Genomic DNA, 27,380 nt, shown 5'->3' with positions numbered 1-27,380 from the left:
AGGGGTACAGCTGGAGGTGTATGTTATGTAGGGTTGGAGGTGTATGTTACGTAGGGGTACAGCTGGAGGTGTATGTTATGTAGAGGTACAGCTGGAGGTGTATGTTATGTAGGGGTGGAGGTTTATGTTACGTAGGGGTACTGCTGGAGGTGTATGTTATGTAGGGTTGGAGGTGTATGTTACGTAGGGGTACAGCTGGAGGTGTATGTTATGTAGAGGTACAGCTGGAGGTGTATGTTATGTAGAGGTACAGCTGGAGGTGTATGTTATGTAGAGGTACAGCTGGAGGTGTATGTTATGTAGAGGTACAGCTGGAGGTGTATGTTATGTAGAGGTACAGCTGGAGGTGTATGTTATGTAGAGGTACAGCTGGAGGTGTATGTTATGTAGGGGGGTACAGCTGGAGGTGTATGTTATGTAGGGAGGTACAGCTGGAGGTGTATGTTATGTAGAGGTACAGCTGGAGGTGTATGTTATGTAGGGGTGGAGGTGTATGTTATGTAGGGGGGTACAGCTGGAGGTGTATGTTATGTAGGGGTACAGCTGGAGGTGTATGTTATGTAGAGGTACAGCTGGAGGTGTATGTTATGTAGGGGTACAGCTGGAGGTGTATGTTATGTAGAGGTACAGCTGGAGGTGTATGTTATGTAGAGGTACAGCTGGAGGTGTATGTTATGTAGAGGTACAGCTGGAGGTGTATGTTATGTAGAGGTACAGCTGGAGGTGTATGTTATGTAGGGGTACAGCTGGAGGTGTATGTTATGTAGAGGTACAGCTGGAGGTGTATGTTATGTAGAGGTACAGCTGGAGGTGTATGTTATGTAGAGTTACAGCTGGAGGTGTATGTTATGTAGAGGTACAGCTGGAGGTGTATGTTATGTAGAGGTACAGCTGGAGGTGTATGTTATGTAGGGGTACAGCTGGAGGTGTATGTTATGTAGGGGGGTACAGCTGGAGGTGTATGTTATGTAGGGGTACAGCTGGAGGTGTATGTTATGTAGGGGGGTACAGCTGGAGGTGTATGTTATGTAGGGGGGTACAGCTGGAGGTGTATGTTATGTAGGGGGGTACAGCTGGAGGTGTATGTTATGTAGGGGGGTACAGCTGGAGGTGTATGTTATGTAGGGGGGTACAGCTGGAGGTGTATGTTATGTAGGGGGGTACAGCTGGAGGTGTATGTTATGTAGAGGGGTACAGCTGGAGGTGTATGTTATGTAGGGGTACAGCTGGAGGTGTATGTTATGTAGAGGTACAGCTGGAGGTGTATGTTATGTAGAGGTACAGCTGGAGGTGTATGTTATGTAGAGGTACAGCTGGAGGTGTATGTTATGTAGGGGTACAGCTGGAGGTGTATGTTATGTAGGGGGGTACAGCTGGAGGTGTATGTTATGTAGGGGTGGAGGTCTATGTTATGTAGGGGTACAGCTGGCCACTGCAAGTGTTGGTTTTGCATGTGGGTTTCAGACGTGTGTATATTTATCACATGAATGTATGTCCTTGGTTTCAGTCTTCACTCCGAGGGAGACTATTTATACCACAGAGCCCCGTGGTGCTTCCTACATGGCACACATTTACTGAATGGCATTTATTTTCATACAAACAGCAAGTACTAGATCAGATATTAAGTAAGACCCAGTAGATACAGCATGTTTGTACTCGTCTGTGGTCGGGAACTCTCGATGCGCCTGTTAAAATGACGGTGGTGTTTGTTGTTTTTGTTTGGTCTGTACAGGACACGAGGTCAACGTCTATCCAAGCTGCAGACAGCACTGCCATCAATGGCAGTATTACTCCCACAGACAAACGGTAGGAGATACTGTAATAATATAAATATGTAGCAGTATTACTCCCACAGACAAACGGTAGGAGATACTGTAGTAATATATATATGTAGCAGTATTACTCCCACAGACAAACGGTAGGAGATACTGTAGTAATATATATATGTAGCAGTATTACTCCTACAGACAAACGGTAGGAGATACTGTAGTAATATATATATGTAGCAGTATTACTCCCACAGACCAACGGTAGGAGATAGTGTAGTAATATATATATGTAGCAGTATTACTCCCACAGACAAACGGTAGGAGATACTGTAATAATATATATATGTAGCAGTATTACTCCCACAGACAAACGGTAGGAGATACTGTAATAATATATATATGTAGCAGTATTACTCCCACAGACAAACGGTAGGAGATAGTGTAGTAATATATATATGTAGCAGTATTACTCCCACAGACCAACGGTAGGAGATAGTGTAGTAATATATATATGTAGCAGTATTACTCCCACAGACCAACGGTAGGAGATACTGTAATAATATATATATGTAGCAGTATTACTCCTACAGGCAAACAGTAGCCATATAGTGGACCAGGATCTGTATTTACACACTGTGCTGATATGTCCTCAGATTTCCCTTTTACATTACATGGACAGGGGGGACCTGATCCTAGATCAGCTCTATGTAAACTTGTGTCTTTCCTTTACAGGATAGGGTTCCTGGGGCTGGGGCTTATGGGTAGCGGAATCGTGTCCAACCTGTTAAAGATGGGTCACGTCGTCACGGTGTGGAATCGCACAGTAGAAAAGGTACCACAAGACAACCAACATGTGAGAAAATACGATACAGAATTTACTCCTGTGATTCCGTCAAAACTATTATTATTTAAACCAGTTATATGGTACAGTATTTTATGCAAAAAAAAATCATTTATTTATAATGTACAGTAACAACGTTTGGGTTTGGTGCTGATTTTGACCTACGTCCTGTTGTGACATCCCTTCCTGTGAGCTCACTTCCTGTCTTGTTCCTGTTGTCTTCCCGCTGCAGTGTGACCTGTTCATCCAGGAGGGGGCCAGGTTAGGGCGGACCCCAGCAGAGGTGGTCTCCATGTGTGACATCACCTTCTCCTGCGTCTCAGACCCCAAGGCTGCCAGGGATGTAAGTAACTAAGGAAACGGGGACATATCTCAGCAGACGATGTGTGTAGTCAGGCCAGATTTCCAGGCAGGTGAGAGAGTGAGATGTGTGTAGTCAGGCCAGATGTCCAGGCAGGTGAGAGAGTGAGATGTTTGTATGTGTGTAGTCAGGCCAGATTTCCAGGCAGGTGAAGGAGTGAGATGTTTGTAGTCAGGCCAGATGTCCAGGCAGGTGAGAGAGTGAGATGTGTGTAGTCAGGCCAGATGTCCAGGCAGGTGAGAGAGTGAGATGTGTGTAGTCAGGCCAGATGTCCAGGCAGGTGAGAGAGTGAGATGTTTGTATGTGTGTAGTCAGGCCAGATTTCCAGGCAGGTGAAGGAGTGAGATGTTTGTAGTCAGGCCAGATGTCCAGGCAGGTGAGAGAGTGAGATGTGTGTAGTCAGGCCAGATGTCCAGGCAGGTGAGAGAGTGAGATGTGTGTAGTCAGGCCAGATGTCCAGGCAGGTGAGAGAGTGAGATGTTCCAAACAGACTGGCTGCCATGTTGCTGGTGGTAGTGAGCTTGGTGTGATAAGTATTGTATTTAGTATTTAGTTCTGACTGCAGTGACTAATTTATCTCACAACGTATGACTGTTAATACCTCTCTCTCTCTCCCCCCTCTCCTCTCTCTCTCCCCCCCCCACTCTCCTCTCTCTCTCTCTCTCTCCCCCCACTCTCCTCTCTCTCTTCTCTCTCCTCTCTCTCTGCCAGTTGGTGCTGGGTCCCAGTGGAGTGCTCCAGGGCATCAGGCCAGGGAAATGTTACGTAGAGATGTCTACCGTGGATCCAGAGACCATCACAGAGCTCTCACAGGTATACACACACACAGAGCTCTCACAGGTATACACACACAGAGAGCTCTCACAGGTATACACACACAGAGAGCTCTCACAGGTATACACACACACAGAGCTCTCGCAGGTATACACACACACAGAGCTCTCGCAGGTATACACACACACAGAGCTCTCGCAGGTACACACACACACACACACACACACACACACACACAGAGAGCTCTCGCAGGTATACACACACACACAGAGCTCTCACAGGTATACACACACACAGCTTGTGATTCCAGGTGTATGCTACTCCCACTGTCGCTAGGTCATCATCACTCTCCCATTGGGTACTGTCATTACATCATCGATCGTCTTATCCTATGCTCTCTCATTGGCTCCTCTACTGCCACACCACTGTCTGATTGGCTCCTGTCTGACTGTCATTAGGTGATATCGTCGCGGGGCGGCCGCTTCCTGGAGGCTCCTGTGGCTGGGAGCCAGCAGGTATCTAACGAGGGCATGCTGGTCATCCTAGCGGCCGGAGACAGGACGGTCTATGAAGACTGCAGCTCCTGTTTCCAGGCCATGGGCAAGACCTCATTCTTCCTAGGTAGATGGTTTGAATTTTACGAGTGTCTTATCCCAGGGCTATCCAATTTCCTGTGTGTTATCAGGTGAAGCAGGCTAACGTGTGTGTTATCAGGTGAAGCAGGCTAACGTGTGTGTGTGTGTGTGTTATCAGGTGAGGTGGGTAACGCAGCGAGGATGATGCTGATCCTCAACATGGTACAGGGAAGCTTCATGGCAACCATCGCCGAGGGGCTGACCCTAGCCCAGGCCACAGGCCAATCACAGCATACCTTCCTGGACATCCTGTCTCAGGGTCAGATGGCCAGCACCTTCGTGGACCAAAAATGCCAGAGTGAGTCAGAAACGAAAGCGCTGCCGAGTCAGAGACCGAAAGCACCCTATTCCCTATATAGCGCACTGCTTTAGACCAGGGGCAAATTGGAAACTCGGAGCATAGTGAATTCAACACTTGCACAAGCAACGTGCTAGAGGCTTCACTACAGACCCTGGTTCAATCCCGGGCTGTATCACAACCGGCCGTGATCGGGAGTCCCATAGGGTGGCGCACAATTGGCCCAGCGTCGTTCGGGGAGGGTTTGGCCGGGTTAGGCCGTCCATTGAAATTAAGACTTTGTTCTTAACTGACTTGCCTAGTTAAAAACGTGTCCTGTTTGGGGCCAGTGGTACCCCTAAAACATTCACTCGTTTCGTAAAAGATGTCCCAGTGTATTGACTATTACAGAAGTTCCCCTGATCGTTACATGTTGTAATACCTTCCTGGTCTATGATTTTAAACTACTCAACATGGTTCATTTGTTTCATTACATCCCCCCTGGTAATGATGAGGTCTCCCCCCTCTCCCCTGGTAATGATGAGGTCTCCCCCCTCTCCCCTGGTAATGATGAGGTCTCCCCCCTCTCCCCTGGTAATGATGAGGTCTCCCCCCTCTCCCCTGGTAATGATGAGGTCTCCCCCCTCTCCCCTGGTAATGATGAGGTCTCCCCCCTCTCCCCTGGTAATGATGAGGTCTCCCCCCTCTCCCCTGGTAATGATGAGGTCTCCCCCCTCTCCCCTGGTAATGATGAGGTCTCCCCCCTCTCACCTGGTAATGATGAGGTCTCCCCCCTCCCCCCTGGTAATGATGAGGTCTCCCCCCTCTCCCCTGGTAATGATGAGGTCTCCCCCCTCTCCCCTGGTAATGATGAGGTCTCCCCCCTCTCCCCTGGTAATGATGAGGTCTCCCCCCTCTCCCCTGGTAATGATGAGGTCTCCCCCCTCTCCCCTGGTAATGATGAGGTCTCCCCCCTCCCCCCTGGTAATGATGAGGTCTCCCCCCTCTCCCCTGGTAATGATGAGGTCTCCCCCCTCCCCCCTGGTAATGATGAGGTCTCCCCCCTCCCCCTGGTAATGATGAGGTCTCCCCCCTCTCCCCTGGTAATGATGAGGTCTCCCCCCTCCCCCCTGGTAATGATGAGGTCTCCCCCCTCTCCCCTGGTAATGATGAGGTCTCTCCCCTGGTAATGATGAGGTCTCCCCCCTCTCCCCTGGTAATGATGAGGTCTCCCCCCTCCCCCCTGGTAATGATGAGGTCTCCCCCCCTCTCCCCTGGTAATGATGAGGTCTCCCCCCTCTCCCCTGGTAATGATGAGGTCTCCCCCCTCTCCCCTGGTAATGATGAGGTCTCCCCCCTCTCCCCTGGTAATGATGAGGTCCCCCCCCTCTCCCCTGGTAATGATGAGGTCTCCCCCCCCTCCCCTGGTAATGATGAGGTCTCCCCCCTCTCCCCTGGTAATGATGAGGTCTCCCCCCTCTCCCCTGGTAATGATGAGGCCTCCCCCCTCTCCCCTGGTAATGATGAGGTCTCCCCCCCATCCCCCCTGGTAATGATGAGGTCTCCCCCCTCTCCCCTGGTAATGATGAGGTCTCCCCCCTCCCCCCTGGTAATGATGAGGTCTCCCCCCTCCCCCCTGGTAATGATGAGGTCCCCCCCCTCTCCCCTGGTAATGATGAGGTCCCCCCCCCCCCCCCTCTCTCTCCAGATATCCTACATCGTTACATGTTGTAATACCTTCCTGGTCTATGATTTTAAACTACTCAACATGGTTCATTTGTTTCATTCCATCTCCCCTGGTAATGATGAGGTCTCCCCCCTCCCCCCTGGTAATGATGAGGTCTCCCCCTCTCTCTCTCCAGATATCCTACATCGTTACATGTTGTAATACCTTCCTGGTCTATGATTTTAAACTACTCAACATGGTTCATTTGTTTCATTACATCTCCCCTGGTAATGATGAGGTCTCCCCCCTCCCCCCTGGTAATGATGAGGTCTCCCCCCTCCCCCCTGGTAATGATGAGGTCTCCCCCCTCCCCCCTGGTAATGATGAGGTCTCCCCCCTCCCCCCTGGTAATGATGAGGTCTCCCCCCTCCCCCCTGGTAATGATGAGGTCTCCCCCCTCCCCCCTGGTAATGATGAGGTCCCCTCCCCCTCTCCCCTGGTAATGATGAGGTCTCCCCCCTCCCCCCTGGTAATGATGAGGTCCCTCCCCCTGGTAATGATGAGGTCTCCCCCCCTCTCTCTCCAGATATCCTACAGGGCAACTTCAAACCAGACTACTATTTGAAACACATTCAGAAGGATCTGAGGCTAGCCATCTCCATGGGTGACACAGCCAATCACCCGACTCCTATGGCTGCAGCAGCCAATGAGGTAAGACGTTGTTGGATTGACACAATACACACAAAATGGCCGTTTCCGTGAACAATAAAGTTGTATGTTTTGTTTCACTTTATGACAACGTTACTTCTTTATACATATTGACCATGTCTCTGTCTCTGTCTGTAGGTCTACAAGAGGGCTAAAGCGCTGGACCAGTCAGACAACGACATGTCAGCTGTCTACAGAGCCTACATTCACTAAACCTCCTGAAGAGCCTCTCCCCCCGACCCATCCCCTCCCCCCGACCCGTCCTCTCCCCCACCCCTCCCCCCGACCCGTCCTCTCCCCCACCCCTCCCCCCGACCCGTCCCCGACCCCCGACCCGTCCCCTCCCCCCGACCCGTCCTCTCCCCCCGACCCTCCCCCCGACCCGTCCTCCTCTCCTCTGGACCACACTTATCTTTTTATAAATTTTTATTCCCGTTTTAATTAATTATTTTTGCCTGGCACCAGAGATATTGGTGTACTTCCCAAATGCCATCCTATTTCCTACATAGCACACTACTTTTGACCAGGGTCCACGATTTCCTCCGTGAATGAAGCTGAATACCCAACTCTGCAGAATCAGGGCCCAAAGGGGCTCGGGTCAGAAGTAGTGCACTACACGGGGAAATAGTATGTCATCTGGGAGGCAGCTATTCCTTCCCGGTAACGTGATGGGAACCTCTAACTAGTCCACCTGGAACATTGCACTGACTGAGGGTTGTAATAATGCTAGAAGAATGGTCCACAGAAGGTAGCTTCCCCCCCCCCCCACATCTTTGCGTTTTGTTGTCGATGGTGTTGGTCACGTTTCTGATGGTGAAGCACTGCAGGGTGTTCGGGAACAGATTTTGGGATGCGGCTCCATTGCTGACCCACCGGTAAGATGTTCACTAGTGATTTGGAACGCGACACATTGCCTGTTTGCTGTCGGGTGGGTTTTGAAGCTGCACGGGCCACGGATTAATTTATCACATCTTTCTTTTTCATTTTATTTAATTCTGTGTGTGAAAATGTCGTCTTTAATTAGAATGTCCAGAATTTCATCTAAACGTATAAAGCTGTTGATATTATCTTTTAAAAAGAGGGTAGAGGCTTGATGAGCACCAAGAGGAATAATGCCACTGCATTGCCTTAATATTGGAACCATTCGAAATCTTCTGACATGTATTTATTTATTTTTAGACGCATCTAGAGCTCCTCTATTCTACTTCTCTTTTGGTGCAGTTTGGCCTGGAGTTGTTTCCGTAGTTGTCTGAATCGGAACAGTGTTTTTGTTGTTGTTGTGTTCTAGCCTGTTAGAGAACCTGGCCCCTTGAGGTTATATTAATTTAAGGTTATTCTGATGCCTTGTAATACAGTAATGACTTCATCCTTCTTCTAACCGGGATTCATCCCAAATGGCACCCTACTCCCTTTATAGTGAACTACTTTAGACCAGAACTCTGGTCTAAAGTAGTGCTCTAGATAGGGAATAGGGTTCCGTTTGGGATGAATCCCGGGACATTAAAGGTGATGGTGTTTAAACCCATGCAGTGGTCTTAACATTATTAACGACAGGCAAGTTGATCCCTTTTTATTGTTCATTTATGTTTAGGAACCACGTTGCTTAGCGACCTGTTTGTATTTTAACACGACTATAGATCGCTTGGCTTGATGACTTTGGGTGATTGCTCCACAACAGTTCCCCTTTGCAGTGGGGGGGGGGGGGGGGGGGGGGGGGGGGGTAGATTTAGCCTGGGTCCCAGTCTGTTTGTGCCCTTCATGCCAACTCCTTGTCACTCACTGTCGTATCAAACATGTTGGGCTTGACAAGTACAGCAAGGAAAGTTGGCTCAAGACCACAAACAGATCTGGGATCAGACTAAGGAGGAAAGATGTATTTATTACCAGCTCAATCACCATATAGGAAACCGTCTAACTACAGAATGTGAATTTCAGTTGAATCATAACCACTCCCAGGCCCAAACTATAACCTTTTACGTTCTCCTTTAAAGGAATACCTGACAGGGCCGTGAGAAGACTGCCGATTGTTACCTGAATGGCAGTGGGGGGGAATTTAGGCCACGTAAAACAAAATCATTTACTTTAAAGAGAATTAGTCACCATCGAAAGACCTCGTACCCTGCTTGAGGTGGGTTATTGTCCTGGCAAAATAAAATATTGCCCACTTTCAATAATGATTTTTTTTATCCCTTTTCTGTTTTAAGTTCATTTTGATTTGAAAAAAATGTGAAACTATTCGACTCATCGTAAACACAATTGAACATGTTTAACATTTTGATTTTGGTTAAATATCATTTACACTTCGCAACGTCTTGATCATCCCATTTTGTAGATTTTTCCTTTTTGCCAAACAAGATGTAAATTAAGTTTTTAGGTTTTAATTTGTTTAAAACACGGAAATAGTTTATAAAGATTTAAGAATTATGTTTTTAGTAGGAAACATTCTAACAAGTGACTTGTAAATAGCCCATCTTGGTTGAGTGGAGGCTTTATAACTAAAGGGTCATATAAACTACTTCTGGTTAGACTCCTCTACTGACTGTCAATCATCTGATGTGTCCCAAATGGCATCATATTCCCTATGTAGGGACCCTGGAATAAAGTAGTGCACTACCCTATGGTCCGCGGTCTAATGTAGTGCACTACCTTATGGACCCTGGTCTAAAGTAGTGCACTACATAGGGAATAGGGTACCATATGAAACACTGTCTTATTAATACTGTAGATTGTTCTGTTCAGTGTTTGCTGTTTTAAATTAATCTCTTGTAAACATTGTCTTTGTGTGGCTTATACAGGTGATGTTGAAATGACTGTTGGGCCCCTTTTTTTTGTGCAGGCAGGGACGGTGAAACTGTATGGATTTGGGATATTTATGTGAAACATCAAGGCTTTTTGTGCAGTTTATTAAATCCTCTCCTGATTTAAATTGTGTGTTTATCATGAAACTCGCACGCACACACACACACACAGTAGTGAACATATATTTTTTTCACAAGAGAACACAGATCTAATTCAGTTGATAAAGATTGCAATCGGTACTTGATTTAACAGTACTGTTGTGTTTTGAGGTCGAGCGAGGGAGAAAAGCTTAGGGGCCTGCTGCCTTTCACTGAGGTGTGTGTGTATATATAGTAAGAACTGCCTGCTCCAACCACTCTCTTTTCCGCTTTTCTTGGCCGCTGCGGAAAATGTTTTAATGTGACGCAAACCGGAAGTGCATTCCCAAAGAAGGGATTAGGGGGCGGGGCCAAGATTAATTGTTAATGTGTGACTAAACTATCTTGCTGAACGTAAACACAACCCGAGAAGAAGACGGGTTGAAGATCTTCTGGTTTACATACTTGGTGGACCAGTCTGCCTGCGGGAATGCTCAATCCTCAAAGATCTTTATCTGAACTGCCAAAGATGTCGGGTCCAAGTCAAGCCGAGAGGGCTGTTTTGGTAAGCAAAACTGGAAGGGTCGGGATCATGACAAGCTAGCTAGCAGCATAAATGGGTTAACCTTGGCTCGCTAGTTATTCACCGACGTCTAGCTAGCTATTTTTCTAGACAACTATTGATTGATATTATGAGTGTATATTTTCTCATGCGATCTTCTTGCGTGATTAAAAGGGACATTAAGGACACCTGCTCTGTCATTGACACAGACTGACCAGGTGAAAGCTATGATATGATCTCTTGTCACTTGTTAAATCCTCTTCAACCAGTGTAGACGAAGGGGAGGGACTGAGACCGGTTAATAAGGACTTTTTAGACTTGAGAGATGGATTGTCTATGTGTGCCATTCAGATGGTGAACGGGCAAGACATAATATTGAAGTGCCTTTTGAACGGAGTATGATAGTAGGTGCCTGGTGCACCGATTTGTATCAATAACTGCAGATCTGCTAGGTTTTTCCACGCTCAACAGTTTCCTGTGTATCAAGAATGGTCCACCACCCAAAGGACATCCAGCCAACTTGACACAACTGTGGGAGTCACTGGAGTCCACATGGGAGTCAGCATCCCTGTACGACTCAATATTAGGATGGCGTCCTTAATGTTTTGAACACTCAATGCCGTAGCGCCTGACAGTGCCAAGAATATAACTGCTCTGCTGCCTTGCGTTGGCAAGCTCTGTTCTGCTGGTTGTCAATGACAACGTGATGTACAGTATGATCCAAGTCCTCATAATAGTCACATTGAATGATTGTCACATTTACAGCCTTCGATGGGTGAGTTCATTGCTGTACACAGCTCGATCTATAGATCCATAGGTGTCAAGCGTCACATTCAGTCCTCAAGGGTGGGCTTCATCCAAGAACTCCCCAGTGAGAGAAGATATATGCAGGGCTTTCTATATAGCTAGCTAGTATGCAGGGCTTTCTCTATAGCTAGCTAGTATACAGAAGCAGGTATCTTAAAGGTACTGGTATGTATGTATGTAGATACACAGGCACAAGAGCAACATGTCTGTGTTGCTTCCTGTCAGATTACATTTCTCCTATAGCGTTAGAATGATTCACTCTAATTCTATGATTCCTGCATTCAGGGAAGTAGAACCACAGCATTCTCAGAACACCAGTGGAATTCTAATTGGAACCATGATAATGTGATCATTCTAGAACAGAATAAGCCTATCTATCTATCCTTATCTCTGCTGACCACCACAATAACTATCTTGTTTGTCTCCTCTCTCTCTCTCTTTCACCCCTCTCTTTCACCCCACCCCTCTCTTGTTCTCTCCCTCCCTCCCTTCCTTCCCCTCAGGAGGAGGAGTTTAACTGGTTGCTGAAAGAGGAGGTCCATGCTGTTTTGAAGCAGCTCCAGGATATACTGAAGGTAAATATTAGCTCTGGGGTGAAGTTTCTCTTTTTTACAGATCTAAGATCAGCTTCCTCTCTCCCTATCCTAACCTTACCATTAGTGGGGGAAAATCCAAACTGATCCAAGATCAGCGTCTACAGTCGTGGCCAAAAGTTTTGAGAATGACACAAATATTAATTTTCACAAAGTCTGCTGCCTCAGTTTGTATGATGGCAATTTGCATATACTCCAGAATGTTATGAAGAGTGATCAGATGAATTGCAATTCATTGCAAAGTCCCTCTTTGCCATGCAAATGAACTGAATCCCCCAAAAAACATTCCACTGCATTTCAGCCCTGCCACAAAAGGACCAGCTGACATCATGTCAGTGATTCTCTCGTTAACACAGGTGTGAGTGTTGACGAGGACAAGGCTGGAGATCACTCTGTCATGCAGATTGAGTTCGAATAACAGACTGGAAGCTTCAAAAGGAGGGTGGTGCTTGGAATCATTGTTTTTCCTCTGTCAACCATGACTACCTGCAAGGAAACACGTACCATCATCATTGCTTTGCACAAAATGGGCTTCACAGGCAAGGATATTGCTGCCAGTAAAATTGCACTTAAATCAACCATTTATCGGATCATCAAGAACTTCAAGGAGAGCGGTTCAATTGTTGTGAAGAAGGCTTCAGGGTGCCCAAGAAAGTCCAGCAAGCGCCAGGACCATCTCCTAAAGTCGATTCAGCAGCGAGATCGGGGCACCACCAGTACAGAGCTTGCTCAGGAATGGCAGCAGGCAGGTGTGAGTGCATCTGCACGCACAGTGAGGCGAAGACTTTTGGAGGATGGCCTGGTGTCAAGAAGGGCAGCAAAGAAGCCATTTCTCTCCAGGAAAAACATCAGGGACAGACTGATATTCTGCAAAAGGTACAGGGATTGGACTGCTGAGGACTGGGGTAAAGTCATTTTCTCTGATGAATCCCCTTTCCGATTGTTTGGGACATCTGGAAAAAAGCTTGTCTGGAGAAAACAAGGTGAGCGCTACCATCAGTCCTGTGTCATGCCAACAGTAAAGCATCCTGAGACCATTCATGTGTGGGGTTGCTTCTCAGCCAAGGGAGTGGGCTCACTCACAATTTTGCCTAAGAACACAGCCATGAATAAAGAATGGTACCAACACATCCTCCCGAGAGCAACTTCTCCCAACCAAACAGGAACAGTTTGGTGACGAACAGTGCCTTTTCCAGCATGAGGCCAAAAGAGATAACTAAGTGGCTCGGGGAACAAAACATCGATATTTTGGGTCCATGGCCAGGAAACTCCCCAGACCTTAATCCCATTGAGAACTTGTGGTCAATCCTCAAGAGGCGGGTGGACAAACAAAAACCCACAAATTCTGACAAACTCCAAGCATTGATTATGCAAGAATGGGCTGCCATCAGTCAGGATGTGGCCCAGAAGTTAATTGACAGCATGCCAGGGTGGTTTGCAGAGGTCAACACTGCAAATATTGACTCTCTGCATCAACTTCATGTAATTGTCAATAAAAGCCTTTGGCACTTATGAAATGCTTGTAATTATACTTCAGTATCCATAGTAACGTCTGACAAAAATATCTAAAGACACTGAAGCAGCAAACTTTGGAAATTAATATTTGTGTCATTCTCAAAACTTTTGGCCACAACTGTAGGATCAACCTCACCCAACAACTAAGTATTGGCTCCAGAGGTTCAAAGAGCTGGATCAATGATCACCACACAAGACTGTCACTGAGGTGTCTTAACACTGCTGAGTTGTCAATATTGGGTTGGACCTAGCTGTGGTACACTGACCCCATAGCCATCGAGGAGGATCCTGTAAGAGGAGATTATCATGACTAAGGATAAACCATGTAGAACAAGTGCATTCCAAGACATTTTAACTTTGGCTAGGTTGTGGTGTAACAAAATTCTTCAAATGTTGTTTGATTTCGGCGTACTGTTGTCAGAGTTGATTGCTATTTGTACTCGCGCTTCTCAAGACATTTTATTGAGTTATTGATGGAGATATTTACAGTGCTGTAACTAGATTGTGTACAGGTTTACTATACGGAACCAAAATATAAACACAACATACAGCAATTTCATTGATTTTACAGAGTTACAGTTCATACGATGAAATCAGTCAAATGAAATCAATTCATTAGGCCCTAATCTATGGCTTTCACATGACTGGGAATACAGGTATGCATATGTTGGTCACAGATACCTTGCAAAAAAAATTGGGTCTCACAATGGGCCTCAGGATCTCGTCACGGTATTTTTGTGCATAGTACCATAGATTAAAATGCAGTTGTGTTTGTTGTCTGTAGCTTATGCCTGCCCATACCATAACCCCACTGTCACCATGGGGCACTCTGTTCACAACGTTGATATCAGCAAATCGCTCGCCTACACAACGCCATACACGTGGTCTGCGGTTGTGAGGCCGGTTGGACGCACTGCCAAATGCTCTAAAACGAGGTTGGAGGTGGCTTATAGTAGAGAAATGAACATTCACTTTCCTGGCAACATCCGGTGGACATTCCTGCAGTCAGCATGCCAATTGCACACTCCCTCAACTGGAGACATCTGTGGCATTGTGTTGTGTGACAAAACTGCACATTTTAGAATGGCCTTTTATTGTCCCAAGCACAAGGTGCACCTGTGTAATGGTTATGCTGTTTAATCAGCTTCTTGATATGCCACACCTGGTCCTGTGGATGGATTATCTTGGCAAAAGAGAAATGCTCACTAACAGGGATGTAAACACATTTTAGAGAAATAATATTTTTGTGCGTGTAGAACATTTCTGGGATCTTTTATTTCAGCTCATGAAACATGGGACCAACACTTCACATGTTGAGTTTAGATTTTTGTTCAGTGTAGATTGTGTCCTATATAACTAGATTGTGTCCTGTATAACTAGATTGTGTCCTATATAACTAGATTGTGTCCTATATAACTAGATTGTGTCCTATATAACTAGATTGTGTCCTGTATAACTAGATTGTGTCCTGTATAACTAGATTGTGTCCTGTATAACTAGATTGTGTCCTATATAACTAGATTGTGTCCTGTATAACTAGATTGTGTCCTGTATAACTAGATTGTGTCCTGTATAACTAGATTGTGTCCTATATAACTAGATTGTGTCCTATATAACTAGATTGTGTCCTATATAACTAGATTGTGTCCTATATAACTAGATTGTGTCCTGTATAACTAGATTGTGTCCTGTATAACTAGATTGTGTCCTGTATAACTAGATTGTGTCCTGTATAACTAGATTGTGTCCTGTATAACTAGATTGTGTCCTGTATAACTAGATTGTGTCCTATATAACTAGATTGTGTCCTGTATAACTAGATTGTGTCCTGTATAACTAGATTGTGTTCTGTATAACTAGATTGTGTTCTGTATAACTAGATTGTGTTCTATATAACTAGATTGTGTTCTGTATAACTAGATTGTGTCCTGTATAACTAGATTGTGTCCTGTATAACTAGATTGTGTTCTATGTTTATGTCACCAGGAGGCATCCAGGAGATTCTCCATTCCTACCCCAGGACTGGAGAACCAATTGAAACAGGAGAACTTCATCCTGGGCAGCTCAACGTAAGTCTTGGAGGGATTCATTCGTTGATTTGATTGGTTAATTGATCAGTTGGGTGATTTGATTGGTTAATTGATCAGTTGGGTGATTTGATTGGTTAATTGATCAGTTGGGTGATTTGATTGGTTAATTGATCAGTTGGGTGATTTGATTGGTTAATTGATCAGTTGGGTGATTTGATTGGTTGAGTTAGTGACTTTTGATTATTTTATTAGCCATTTTAAAAACATTAAAATGTGTCTCCTTGATTCATAGCAATACAATAGACAATGTAACCCTCTTGTTCCTAGACCGTCAATGTAAATAAGAATTTGTTATTAACTGCCTTGCCGAGTTAAATAAAGGTCAAATAAATAAAAAATATTAAAATTCTCACACAACATGCATAACCAAATCAAGTTATTTTCTAATGGTCTGTTTTTGCGGGGTGATGTGATTCAATCTATAGAGCACGAAAATAGGCTTGTTATTGATGCCTTGTTGCACCTATTTAAAATTCAGAAGCCAGTCCCAACATGTCACCTGTGTGTGTGTGTGTGTGTGTGTGTGTGCGCGCTTCAGGTCCATGGCTGTACTTCCTGTATGTGTCTTGGTGGAGGGAAAACTCCCGTCTGTTAACATCTTGTTATAGTGGAGGGCTTGTTTATACATTACACAACCTTCTGTTTACAGACACCATCAACAACACCTTTCTAATCTGCCGGGACTTGAGTCTATGACAAGGTGACATTATGACATAGGACTCAGGTCAACAGTAGTGTAGTGTGTAGGGGACAGGGTTCTGTCTGGGACTTCCACAGTGTCGTTATGACATAGGACTCAGGTCAACAGTAGTGTGTAGGGGACAGGGTTCTGTCTGGGACTTCCACAGTGTCGTTATGACATAGGACTCAGGTCAACAGTAGTGTGTAGGGGACAGGGTTCTGTCTGGGACTTCCACAGTGTCGTTATGACATAGGACTCAGGTCAACAGTAGTGTGTAGGGGACAGGGTTCTGTCTGGGACTTCCACAGTGTCGTTATGACATAGGACTCAGGTCAACAGTAGTGTGTAGGGGACAGGGTTCTGTCTGGGACTTCCACAGTGTCGTTATGACATAGGACTCAGGTCAACAGTAGTGTGTAGGGGACAGGGTTCTGTCTGGGACTTCCACAGTGTCGTTATGACATAGGACTCAGGTCAACAGTAGTGTGTAGGGGACAGGGTTCTGTCTGGGACTTCCACAGTGTCGTTATGACATAGGACTCAGGTCAACAGTAGTGTGTAGGGGACAGGGTTCTGTCTGGGACTTCCACAGTGTCGTTATGACATAGGACTCAGGTCAACAGTAGTGTAGGGGACAGGGTTCTGTCTGGGACTTCCACAGTCTCGTTATGACATAGGACTCAGGTCAACAGTAGTGTAGTGTGTAGGGGACAGGGTTCTGTCTGGGACTTCCACAGTCTCGTTATGACATAGGACTCAGGTCAACAGTAGTGTAGTGTGTAGGGGACAGGGTTCTGTCTGGGACTTCCACAGTGTCGTTATGACATAGGACTCAGGTCAACAGTAGTGTAGTGTGTAGGGGACAGGGTTCTGTCTGGGACTTCCACAGTGTCGTTATGACATAGGACTCAGGTCAACAGTAGTGTAGTGTGTAGGGGATAGGGTTCTGTCTGGGACTTCCACAGTGTCGTTATGACATAGGACTCAGGTCAACAGTAGTGTGTAGGGGACAGGGTTCTGTCTGGGACTTCCACAGTGTTGTTATGACATAGGACTCAGGTCAACAGTAGTGTGTAGGGGACAGGGTTCTGTCTGGGACTTCCACAGTGTCGTTATGACATAGGACTCAGGTCAACAGTTGTGTAGTGTGTAGGGGACAGGGTTCTGTCTGGGACTTCCACAGTGTCGTTATGACATAGGACTCAGGTCAACAGTAGTGTAGTGTGTAGGGGACAGGGTTCTGTCTGGGACTTCCACAGTGTCGTTATGACATAGGACTCAGGTCAACAGTAGTGTAGTGTGTAGGGGACAGGGTTCTGTCTGGGACTTCCACAGTGTTGTTATGACAGTCTTGTGAGTCCTGCTGTCTTGTCTTCACAGCATGGACCAGGTGAAAGGAGTACTGACTCTACAGGGAGAAGCCCTGACTCAAGCTGTGAGTGTCTCTCCTTCCTCTGGTTCTAGACTGTTCTCTGTAAACATTCTCACCAGCAGTGTTTGACTGTGTTTTAGTAGAGAGAACATGTTACAATGTCAGGTTCTGTCTGTAATGTGTTTTAGTAGAGAACATGTTACAATGTCAGGTTCTGTCTGTAATGTGTTTTAGTAGAGAACATGTTACAATGTCAGGTTCTGTCTGTAATGTGTTTTAGTACAGAGAACATGTTACAATGTCAGGTTCTGTCTGTAATGTGTTTTAGTACAGAGAACATGTTACAATGTCAGGTTCTGTCTAATGTGTTTGATTGCTTTGTCTTCACAGGACATCAATCTGAAAACTGCTAAAAGCAACCAAGTGATGCATTTCACATTCAGGGATGATAAGCACTGGAAACTACAACAGGTACTGTGTGTGATTTCAAGTTGTAATGTCATGTGCACAAGTACAGTGAAATGCCTTTGTTGCAACCTCTAAACCAAGAATCATCAACTAGATTCAGTCACAACGTTTTCTTGAGACGATGGTCGGGAGTCAGAACAAAATAAAACCAATATTTATAATTGACCTCAAGAAGCCTAAACAGATATAATATTACACTAAAACCATAATCATTTCAAATCTTGATTACATTTGGGGACATGGCCCTGCGTAGGGTGCCGTCTTTCAGATGGGACGTTTAAAATGGGTGTCCTGACTCTCTGTGGTCATTCAAAATCCCGTAGCATTTCATGTCAGAGTAGGGGTGTACACACTGGTGTCATGGTGAAATACCCAACCTGGCCACATTCCTAAATTCCCATCTCTCCCTCAGCTCTACTAATACTGTCTCTGTCCCCATCTCTCCCTCAGATCTAATAATACTGACTCTGTCCCCGTCTCAGATCTAATAATACTGACTCTGTCCCCGTCTCAGATCTAATAATACTGACTCTGTCCCCGTCTCAGATCTAATAATACTGACTCTGTCCCCGTCTCAGATCTAATAATACTGACTCTGTACCCGCTTCTCCCTCAGATCCAGGATGCTAGGAACCATGTGAATCAGGCTCTGCAGCTGCTGAGTGGTAGAGATGAGAGCTACCACTTTAAGACTGGGGCTGAGGTCAACAAGGTAGGAACACACACACAGCTACCACTTTAAGACTGGGGCTGAGGGTAATGAGGTTAGTTTCCACCAGGGAAAACACTGATAATTACTGTCAGAAATAAACTGCTTTCTGTGTCATAGCGGAGCTAACAGGGAAGTGGTTTTCCTCTCTTTTCTATGTCTACACTACACATCATTAGACTACACTACACATCATTAGACTACACTACACATCATTAGACTACACTACACATCATTAGACTACACTACACATCATTAGACTACACTACACATCATTAGACTACACTACACATCATTAGACTACACTACACATCATTAGACTACACTACACATCATTAGTCTACACTACACATCATTAGTCTACACTACACATCATTAGACTACACTACACATCATTAGACTACACTACACATCATTAGACTACACTACACACCATTAGACTACACTACACTACACACCATTAGACTACACTACACATCATTAGACTACACTACACATCATTAGTCTACACTACACATCATTAGACTACACTACACATCATTAGACTACACTACACATCATTAGACTACACTACACATCATTAGACTACACTACACATCATTAGACTACACTACACATCATTAGACTACACTACACATCATTAGACTACACTACACATCATTAGACTACACTACACTACACACCATTAGACTACACTACACTACACACCATTAGACTATACTACACATCATTAGACTACACTAGACATCATTAGTCTACACTACACATCATTAGACTACACTACACATCATTAGACTACACTACACATCATTAGACTACACTACACATCATTAGACTACACTACACATCATTAGACTACACTACACATCATTAGACTACACTACACATCATTAGTCTACACTACACATCATTAGACTACACTACACATCATTAGACTACACTACACTACACATCATTAGACTACACTACACATCATTAGACTACACTACACTACACATCATTAGACTACACTACACATCATTAGACTACACTACACATCATTAGTCTACACTACACATCATTAGTCTACACTACACATCATTAGTCTACACTACACATCATTAGACTACACTACACATCATTAGACTACACTACACATCATTAGACTACACTACACTACACATCATTAGACTACACTACACTACACATCATTAGACTACACTACACATCATTAGACTACACTACACACCATTAGACTACACTACACACCATTAGACTACACTACACATCATTAGACTACACTACACATCATTAGACTACACTACACATCATTAGTCTACACTACACATCATTAGTCTACACTACACATCATTAGTCTACACTACACATCATTAGACTACACTACACATCATTAGACTACACTACACATCGTTAGACTACACTACACTACACATCATTAGACTACACTACACTACACACCATTAGACTACACTACACATCATTAGACTACACTACACATCATTAGACTACACTACAGATCATTAGTCTACACTACACATCATTAGTCTACACTACACATCATTAGACTACCCTACACATCATTAGACTACACTACACATCATTAGTCTACACTACACATCATTAGTCTACACATCATTAGTCAACACTACACATCATTAGTCTACACTACACATCATTAGACTACACTACACATCATTAGTCTACACTACACATCATTAGACTACACTACACATCATTAGACTACACTACACATCATTAGACTACACTACACATCATTAGTCTACACTACACACCATTAGACTACACTACACACCATTAGTCTACACTACACATCACTACACACCATTAGTCTACACTACACATCACTACACACCATTAGTCTACATTACACATCATTAGTCTACACTACACACCATTAGACTACACACCATTAGTCTACACTACACACCATTAGTCTACACTACACACCATTAGTCTACACTACACTACACACCATTAGTCTACACTACACACCATTAGTCTACACTACACACCATTAGTCTACACTACACACCATTAGACTACACTACACACCATTAGACTACACATCATTACACTACACACAATTAGTCTACACTACACACAATTAGTCTACACTACACACCATTAGTCTACACTACACACCATTAGACTACACTACACATCATTAGTCTACACATCATTAGACTACACTACACATCATTAGTCTACACATCATTAGTCTACACTACACATCACTAGACTACACTACACATCACTAGTCTACACTACACATCACTAGACTACACTACACATCACTACACATCATTAGTCTACACATCCTTAGACTACACTACACATCATTAGACTACACTACACACCATTAGACTACACTACACACCATTAGACTACACTACACATCATTAGACTACACTACACATCATTAGACTACACTACACATCATTAGACTACACTACACATCATTAGACTACACTACACATCATTAGTCTACACTACACATCATTAGACTACACTACACACCATTAGACTGCACTACACATCATTAGACTGCACTACACATCATTAGACTGCGCTACACATCATTAGACTGCACTACACATCATTAGACTACACACCATTAGACTACACTACACATCATTAGACTGCGCTACACATCATTAGACTGCACTACACATCATTAGACTGCACTACACACCATTAGACTACACACCATTAGTCTACACTACACATCATTAGTCTACACATCATTAGTCTACACTACACATCACTAGACTACACTACACATCACTAGACTACACTACACATCACTACACATCATTAGACTACACTACACACCATTAGACTGCACTACACATCATTAGACTGCACTACACATCATTAGACTGCGCTACACATCATTAGACTGCACTACACATCATTAGACTACACACCATTAGACTACACTACACATCATTAGACTGCGCTACACATCATTAGACTGCACTACACATCATTAGACTGCACTACACACCATTAGACTACACACCATTAGTCTACACTACACACCATTAGACTACACACCATTAGTCTACACTACACACCATTAGTCTACACTACACACCATTAGTCTACACTACACATCATTAGTCTACACTACACATCATTAGACTACACACCATTAGACTACACACCATTAGTCTACACTACACACCATTAGACTACACTACACACCATTAGTCTACACTACACACCATTAGACTACACACCATTAGACTACACTACACATCATTAGACTACACACCATTAGACTACACTACACACCATTAGTCTACACCACACATCATTAGACTGCACTACACATCATTAGACTGCACTACACACCATTAGACTACACACCATTAGACTACACACCATTAGTCTACACTACACACCATTAGTCTACACTACACATCATTAGACTACACTACACACCATTAGACTACACACCATTAGTCTACACTACACACCATTAGACTACACTACACACCATTAGACTACACACCAGTAGTCTACACTACACACCATTAGACTACACTACACACCATTAGTCTACACTACACACCATTAGACTGCACTACACACCATTAGTCTACACACCATTAGTCTACACTACACACCATTAGACTACACTACACACCATTAGACTACACACCATTAGTCTACACTACACACCATTAGACTGCACTACACACCATTAGTCTACACTACACACCATTAGACTATACTACACACCATTAGACTACACACCATTAGTCTACACTACACACCATTAGACTACACACCATTAGTCTACACTACACACCATTAGACTACACACCATTAGTCTACACTACACACCATTAGACTACACACCATTAGACTACACTACACATCATTAGACTACACTACACTACACTACACATCATTAGACTACACATCATTAGACTTCAACTTTGCTCCACCATGTACCCGTTCATTACCTAGAACAACATTTCCATCCCAGAGTGCATCTCTTCATTTCCTCTATATATCTCAGGTTGTGTTTGTTCCCAGTTGATTACTGTAGTTGATGATGTCTGATGATGTCGTTGTTGTAGCTGATGGACGCGGTGATGCTCCAGCTGACCAGGGCTCGTAACCGCCTCACCACTCCGGCAGCCATGACCCTGCCGGAGCTGGCCACCAGCGGCCTCATGGTGAGTCTGTCATAGGTTATAGGTCATAGCAGAGAAACTGGTCTCGCCGTCTACTGTATGCAATTTACATCACAATGACGCTCTCTCTCGCTCTCTCTCGCTCTCTCTCTCTCTCGCTCTCTCTCTCTCGCTCTCTCTCTCTCTCTCTCTCGCTCTCTCTCGCTCTCTCTCGCTCTCTCTCGCTCTCTCTCGCTCTCTCTCGCTCTCTCTCTCTCTCTCTCTCTCGCTCTCTCTCTCTCTCTCTCTCTCTCGCTCTCTCTCGCTCTCACTCTCTCCAGAAAATGTTCACTCCTCCAATGCCAGGCGATGTGATGGTGAACTTCTATATCAACCTGAGTAAGCTGTGTCTGACTGTCTACCAGCTGCACGCAATGCAGCCCAACACCACCAAGGTACACACTCACACTCTCATGCAGATAGTCTGCGGATCGAATCGAATCCCTGAGACAACTTTCGCAACAAGATCACAGCTGTTAGTTTCTGTAATCACATGTGGTATTTGTGAAGATGCATCAGTTTGTCTACCTGTGGTGTTTCAACAGAACTTCAAGCCATCTGGAAGCTCCGTGTTACACAACCCCGGAGCCATGTTGTAAGTTCTGCTTAATATAACGACTCACATCATGTCGGTCACTAACACCTCAGACGGGCTGTCTGTGGTCAGTACAGGACCTTTTCATGTCCGTTTCATATCTGGTTGATGTGAAGATATTCGTGTGTCTCTAACAATAGTAACTACCGTTTTTTAAAAATATATATATCTTTTTTTGTCACTAGTCAGCTGCATAGTAAATTATGCTTGTTGGGTCTAACCCTGGGTCCTCTCATTTCTGAACACTTTCACACACACACACTTCCCAACTTGTTTAAACACACACAGTGCCCTTTCCAATACATCCAACTGCTTTCTTGTTGTCGTTTTTATTGTTGACCTCTTTCCCCGCTGTCTCCCCCAGCGAGCTGAACAATGCTAAGTTTGAGGTGAGCCAGGTTCACAAGGTGGAGTGTGTTGTCCCCTGGCTCAACAACACCCTGATCTTCTTCACCATCTCACTGCAGCTCTGTCAGCAGCTCAAGGACAAGGTGGGTGACGTCTGTGGGCAGCAGGACACTTTTTTCCTCCCCCCAACACTCCCCATTGGTCCACAGAATACACTGAAGTGAATGAGTAGCTGGCGGTATTGGCGTAGATTCAGGCTGTGGGTCAGTTGGTATGAAGTAGATTGATTCACCAGGTTCAAGTGCGTCCGTAAACTAAAGAAATGTCAGACTCAGAAAAGGAGAAGACGGGGAGAGCTGTTTTGCTTCTGTGAAAAAAAAGTTCTAAATGGTATGAAAAGTTGCTCATTGGAAACAAGAGTCTAAATCGTGCTTCTACACCTGCATTGCTTGCTGTTTGGGGTTTTAGGCTGGGTTTCTGTACAGCACTTTGAGATATCAGCTGATGTAAGAAGGGCTATATAAATACATTTGATTTGAGTTGAAATCGACTGAGAAGCATAGAAGTTGTGGCGTATATCCCAGAAAACCATCAAACTGAAAGCTTATGTGCAACACAAAGCCAAGGCACTTATTTTGTGATCTATATTATAAAACCTGTATTATATTGGCTCACATTAACTGGATTTTCCTCTTCCTCCTCCTCCTTCTAGATTTCTGTCTTCTCTAGTTTCTGGAACTACCGACCGTTCTAACCTCCTGCAGCTAGCCGACCGTCAGAATGCCTAGGGGTTCTAACCTCCTGCAGCTAGCTGACCGTCAGAATGCCTAGGAGTTCTAAACATCCTGCAGCTAGCTGACCGTCAGAATGCCTAGGTGTTCTAACCTCCTGCAGCTAGCTGACCGTCAGAATGCCTAGGGGTTCTAACCTCCTGCAGCTAGCTGATCGTCAGAATGCCTAGGGGTTCTAACCTCCTGCAGCTAGCTGACCGTCAGAATGCCTAGGAGTTCTAACCTCCTGCTAGCTGACCGTCAGAATGCCTAGGCGTTAGCTGACCGTCAGAATGCCTAGGCGTTAGCTGACCGTCAGAATGCCTAGGTGTTCTAACCCCCTGCAGCTAGCTGACCGTCAGAATGCCTAGGTGTTCTAACCTCCTGCAGCTAGCTGACCGTCAGAATGCCTAGGTGTTCTAACCTCCTGCAGCTAGCTGACCGTCAGAATGCCTAGGTGTTCTAACCTCCTGCAGCTAGCTGACCGTCAGAATACCTAGGTGTTCTAACCTCCTGCAGCTAGCTGACCGTCAGAATACCTAGGTGTTCTAACCTCCTGCAGCTAGCTGACCGTCAGAATGCCTAGGTGTTCTAACCTCCTGCAGCTAGCTGACTGTCAGAATGCCTAGGTGTTCTAACCTCCTGCAGCTAGCTGACCGTCAGAATACCTAGGTGTTCTAACCTCCTGCAGCTAGCTGACCGTCAGAATGCCTAGGTGTTCTAACCTCCTGCAGCTAGCTGACCGTCAGAATGCCTAGGTGTACTAACCTCCTGCAGTTAGCTGACCGTCAGAATGCCTAGGGGTTCTGTCCAAATCCTTCACACCAACCAACCCAGATAAAAGGGATGTCTTGAAAATATTGTCTGAATTGAAGTGGGTTTTGTTTGTATAATTTACAGGAGAACAGCCGGATCAAAGTCCAAATACATTACCAGTGTTTAGTATTCCAGGGTTTTAGGGCCCATCCATGTGTTACAGCTGCTTTAATTCAGTCCCAAATCAAACCCTAACCCCTAGACTACACTCCCTACTTGTGAAGAAAGTATAGGGCTAAGCAATATGGTGGGGCTACTACCATGTTGCTATATCTATCCAATACATTGTGTTTCCCCTAGATGGGGGTCGTTAGCGCAATGACTAGAAGTCTATGGGAATGAATATAGGGGAAACACTGCATGACTAGAAGTCTATGGGAATGAATATAGGGGAAACACTGCATGACTAGAAGTCTATGGGAATGAATATAGGGGGAAATACTGCATGACTAGAAGTCTATGGGAATGAATATAGGGGGAAATACTGCATGACTAGAAGTCTATGGGAATGAATATAGGGGAAACACTGCATGACTAGAAGTCTATGGGAATGAATATAGGGGGAAACACTGCATGACTAGAAGTCTATGGGAATGAATATAGGGGAAACACTGCATGACTAGAAGTCTATGGGAATGAATATAGGGGAAACACTGCATGACTAGAAGTCTATGGGAATGAATATAGGGGGAAACACTGCATGACTAGAAGTCTATGGGAATGAATATAGGGGGAATACTGCATTCTGATCTAGACAAGTAGGGACTAGGGGTTGATTTAGGATTGGGTGCATGTATCTCTCTGTGCGTCATCTGTTGTATAGTACTAACTAACTAGGACCTCCCTGTTGTATAGTACTAACTAACTAGGACCTCCCTGTTGTATAGTACTAACTAACTAGGACCTCCCTGTTGTATAGTACTAACTAACTAGGACCTCCCTGTTGTATAGTACTAACTAACTAGGACCTCCCTGTTGTATAGTACTAACTAACTAGGACCTCCCTGTTGTATAGTACTAACTAACTAGGACCTCCCTGTTGTATAGTACTAACTAACTTGAACCTCCCTGTTGTATAGTACTAACTAACTTGGTTGGACTTGTATAGTACTAACTAACTTGGTTGGACCTCCCTGTTGTATAGTACTAACTTGGTTGGACTTGTATAGTACTAACTAGGACCTCGTTATGAATCAATGGATCAGCTTGTGTTGTTTTAGTCTGAAACACTTCTCTTGTTACTGAATACTAACGTTCCTCCTTTCCACACACCCTTTTCACACTATAATAGCGACCAAAAGATATTTTAAATTTTAATTTATGGTTTATTTGGGTAGGGACCGATACAAACGCATCGTCTTCTCCTACACGGTTCCAGCATCTACGGTTAATGAGTAACCAGGCCAGCTTGGTTTGCTCAGCAGTGTGAAAAAGGTATTGGAAACTAAATTTGTCAAGCAGATTGGTTTACCACAGTAGGACATACTGTTATTTTGTGTAGACTACACTACTCAGCAGTAGTATGAGACATGAAACACAGTGACTCTTCAGTGAAATTAACTTGTAAGGTTTCTGACTCTATATTCCTTGGAATGCCGCTTTTATGTCAAGTGTAAAGGAAAACGGACATTCCCAGCTTTTGAAAAGTAAACGTTCTCCTCAACAATAAGCTGTTATTCGTCATTGTATCAGTTCATTTTAATGTGTTGTTTTGCTAATGATTTTATTTATTCAATTGTTTAATTTTTGCACTTGTTACTTTGCCTTTTGTTGATTCCCTGTGAAGTGAAGATCCCATTCCAATGTCGAACAAAAATCATTATTACTGCAAGTGTTTTAAAAACTGTTTAGAGATGCGTACAATGTATATGTTGTGGACCATATGATCTATTATCTGTGCAATAAAGAGGTGTTATACTGGAGTGTTCGGTCAGTCAA

General features: G+C 44.4%; 2 protein-coding genes across 13 annotated transcripts in view; both read left to right on the top strand.

The window, feature by feature from the left end:
- Positions 1 to 9,957, top strand: part of LOC110517726 (putative oxidoreductase GLYR1) — a 33,444-nt gene extending 23,487 nt beyond the window's left edge. For 4 of the 7 annotated variants that reach the window (XM_036939445.1, XM_036939441.1, XM_036939446.1 and 1 more), the window contains 8 exons: positions 1,733 to 1,806; positions 2,502 to 2,622; positions 2,843 to 2,953; positions 3,683 to 3,784; positions 4,204 to 4,366; positions 4,499 to 4,678; positions 6,910 to 7,034; positions 7,170 to 9,957. In XM_036939445.1, the coding sequence (XP_036795340.1) occupies positions 1,733 to 1,806; positions 2,502 to 2,622; positions 2,843 to 2,953; positions 3,683 to 3,784; positions 4,204 to 4,366; positions 4,499 to 4,678; positions 6,910 to 7,034; positions 7,170 to 7,244 (951 nt within the window). In that variant the 3' untranslated portion in view covers positions 7,245 to 9,957. The remainder of the gene's footprint in view (positions 1 to 1,732; positions 1,807 to 2,501; positions 2,623 to 2,842; positions 2,954 to 3,682; positions 3,785 to 4,203; positions 4,367 to 4,498; positions 4,679 to 6,909; positions 7,035 to 7,169) is intronic. The other 3 variants (XM_036939447.1, XM_036939444.1, XM_036939442.1) reach the window with 1 other exon arrangement.
- A 308-nt stretch (positions 9,958 to 10,265) lies between these two features.
- On the top strand, positions 10,266 to 27,364 carry LOC110487128 (protein rogdi homolog). 6 transcript variants are annotated; one of them, XM_036939449.1, is made up of 12 exons: positions 10,266 to 10,472; positions 11,780 to 11,851; positions 15,371 to 15,453; positions 17,537 to 17,591; positions 17,919 to 17,999; positions 18,613 to 18,708; positions 22,818 to 22,916; positions 23,195 to 23,308; positions 23,459 to 23,508; positions 23,873 to 23,999; positions 24,569 to 24,603; positions 24,647 to 27,364. In XM_036939449.1, exons 1-12 carry the CDS (start codon positions 10,398 to 10,400, stop codon positions 24,651 to 24,653), a joined length of 894 nt encoding a protein of 297 aa, XP_036795344.1. In that variant the 5' UTR covers positions 10,266 to 10,397; the 3' UTR covers positions 24,654 to 27,364. The 6 variants fall into 6 exon arrangements, 3 of the variants coding, with proteins under 3 accessions (XP_036795344.1, XP_036795343.1, XP_036795345.1); XR_005035257.1 differs by having other exon boundaries at positions 10,268 to 10,472; positions 24,569 to 24,731; positions 24,955 to 27,364; XR_005035256.1 differs by having other exon boundaries at positions 10,268 to 10,472; positions 24,569 to 25,341; positions 25,428 to 27,364.
- The last annotated feature ends 16 nt before the right edge of the window (positions 27,365 to 27,380 follow it).

The sequence above is a fragment of the Oncorhynchus mykiss genome, chromosome 12 (assembly GCF_013265735.2).
Source record: "Oncorhynchus mykiss isolate Arlee chromosome 12, USDA_OmykA_1.1, whole genome shotgun sequence".
NCBI classification, from domain to species: domain Eukaryota; kingdom Metazoa; phylum Chordata; class Actinopteri; order Salmoniformes; family Salmonidae; genus Oncorhynchus; species Oncorhynchus mykiss.
Note: the sequence above shows the minus strand (reverse complement) of the source record. Positions and strands in the feature narration are given on the sequence as shown.

Bases quoted from the DNA above. Each gene is read 5' to 3' on its own strand.
- LOC110487128 (XM_036939449.1), top strand. From the start codon at position 10,398: ATGCTCAATCCTCAAAGATCTTTATCTGAACTGCCAAAGATGTCGGGT. The intron at 18,000-18,612 runs GTACTGTGTGTG...CTTCTCCCTCAG, and splicing joins AGCACTGGAAACTACAACAG to ATCCAGGATGCTAGGAACCA. The intron at 23,309-23,458 runs GTACACACTCAC...GTGTTTCAACAG, and splicing joins TGCAGCCCAACACCACCAAG to AACTTCAAGCCATCTGGAAG.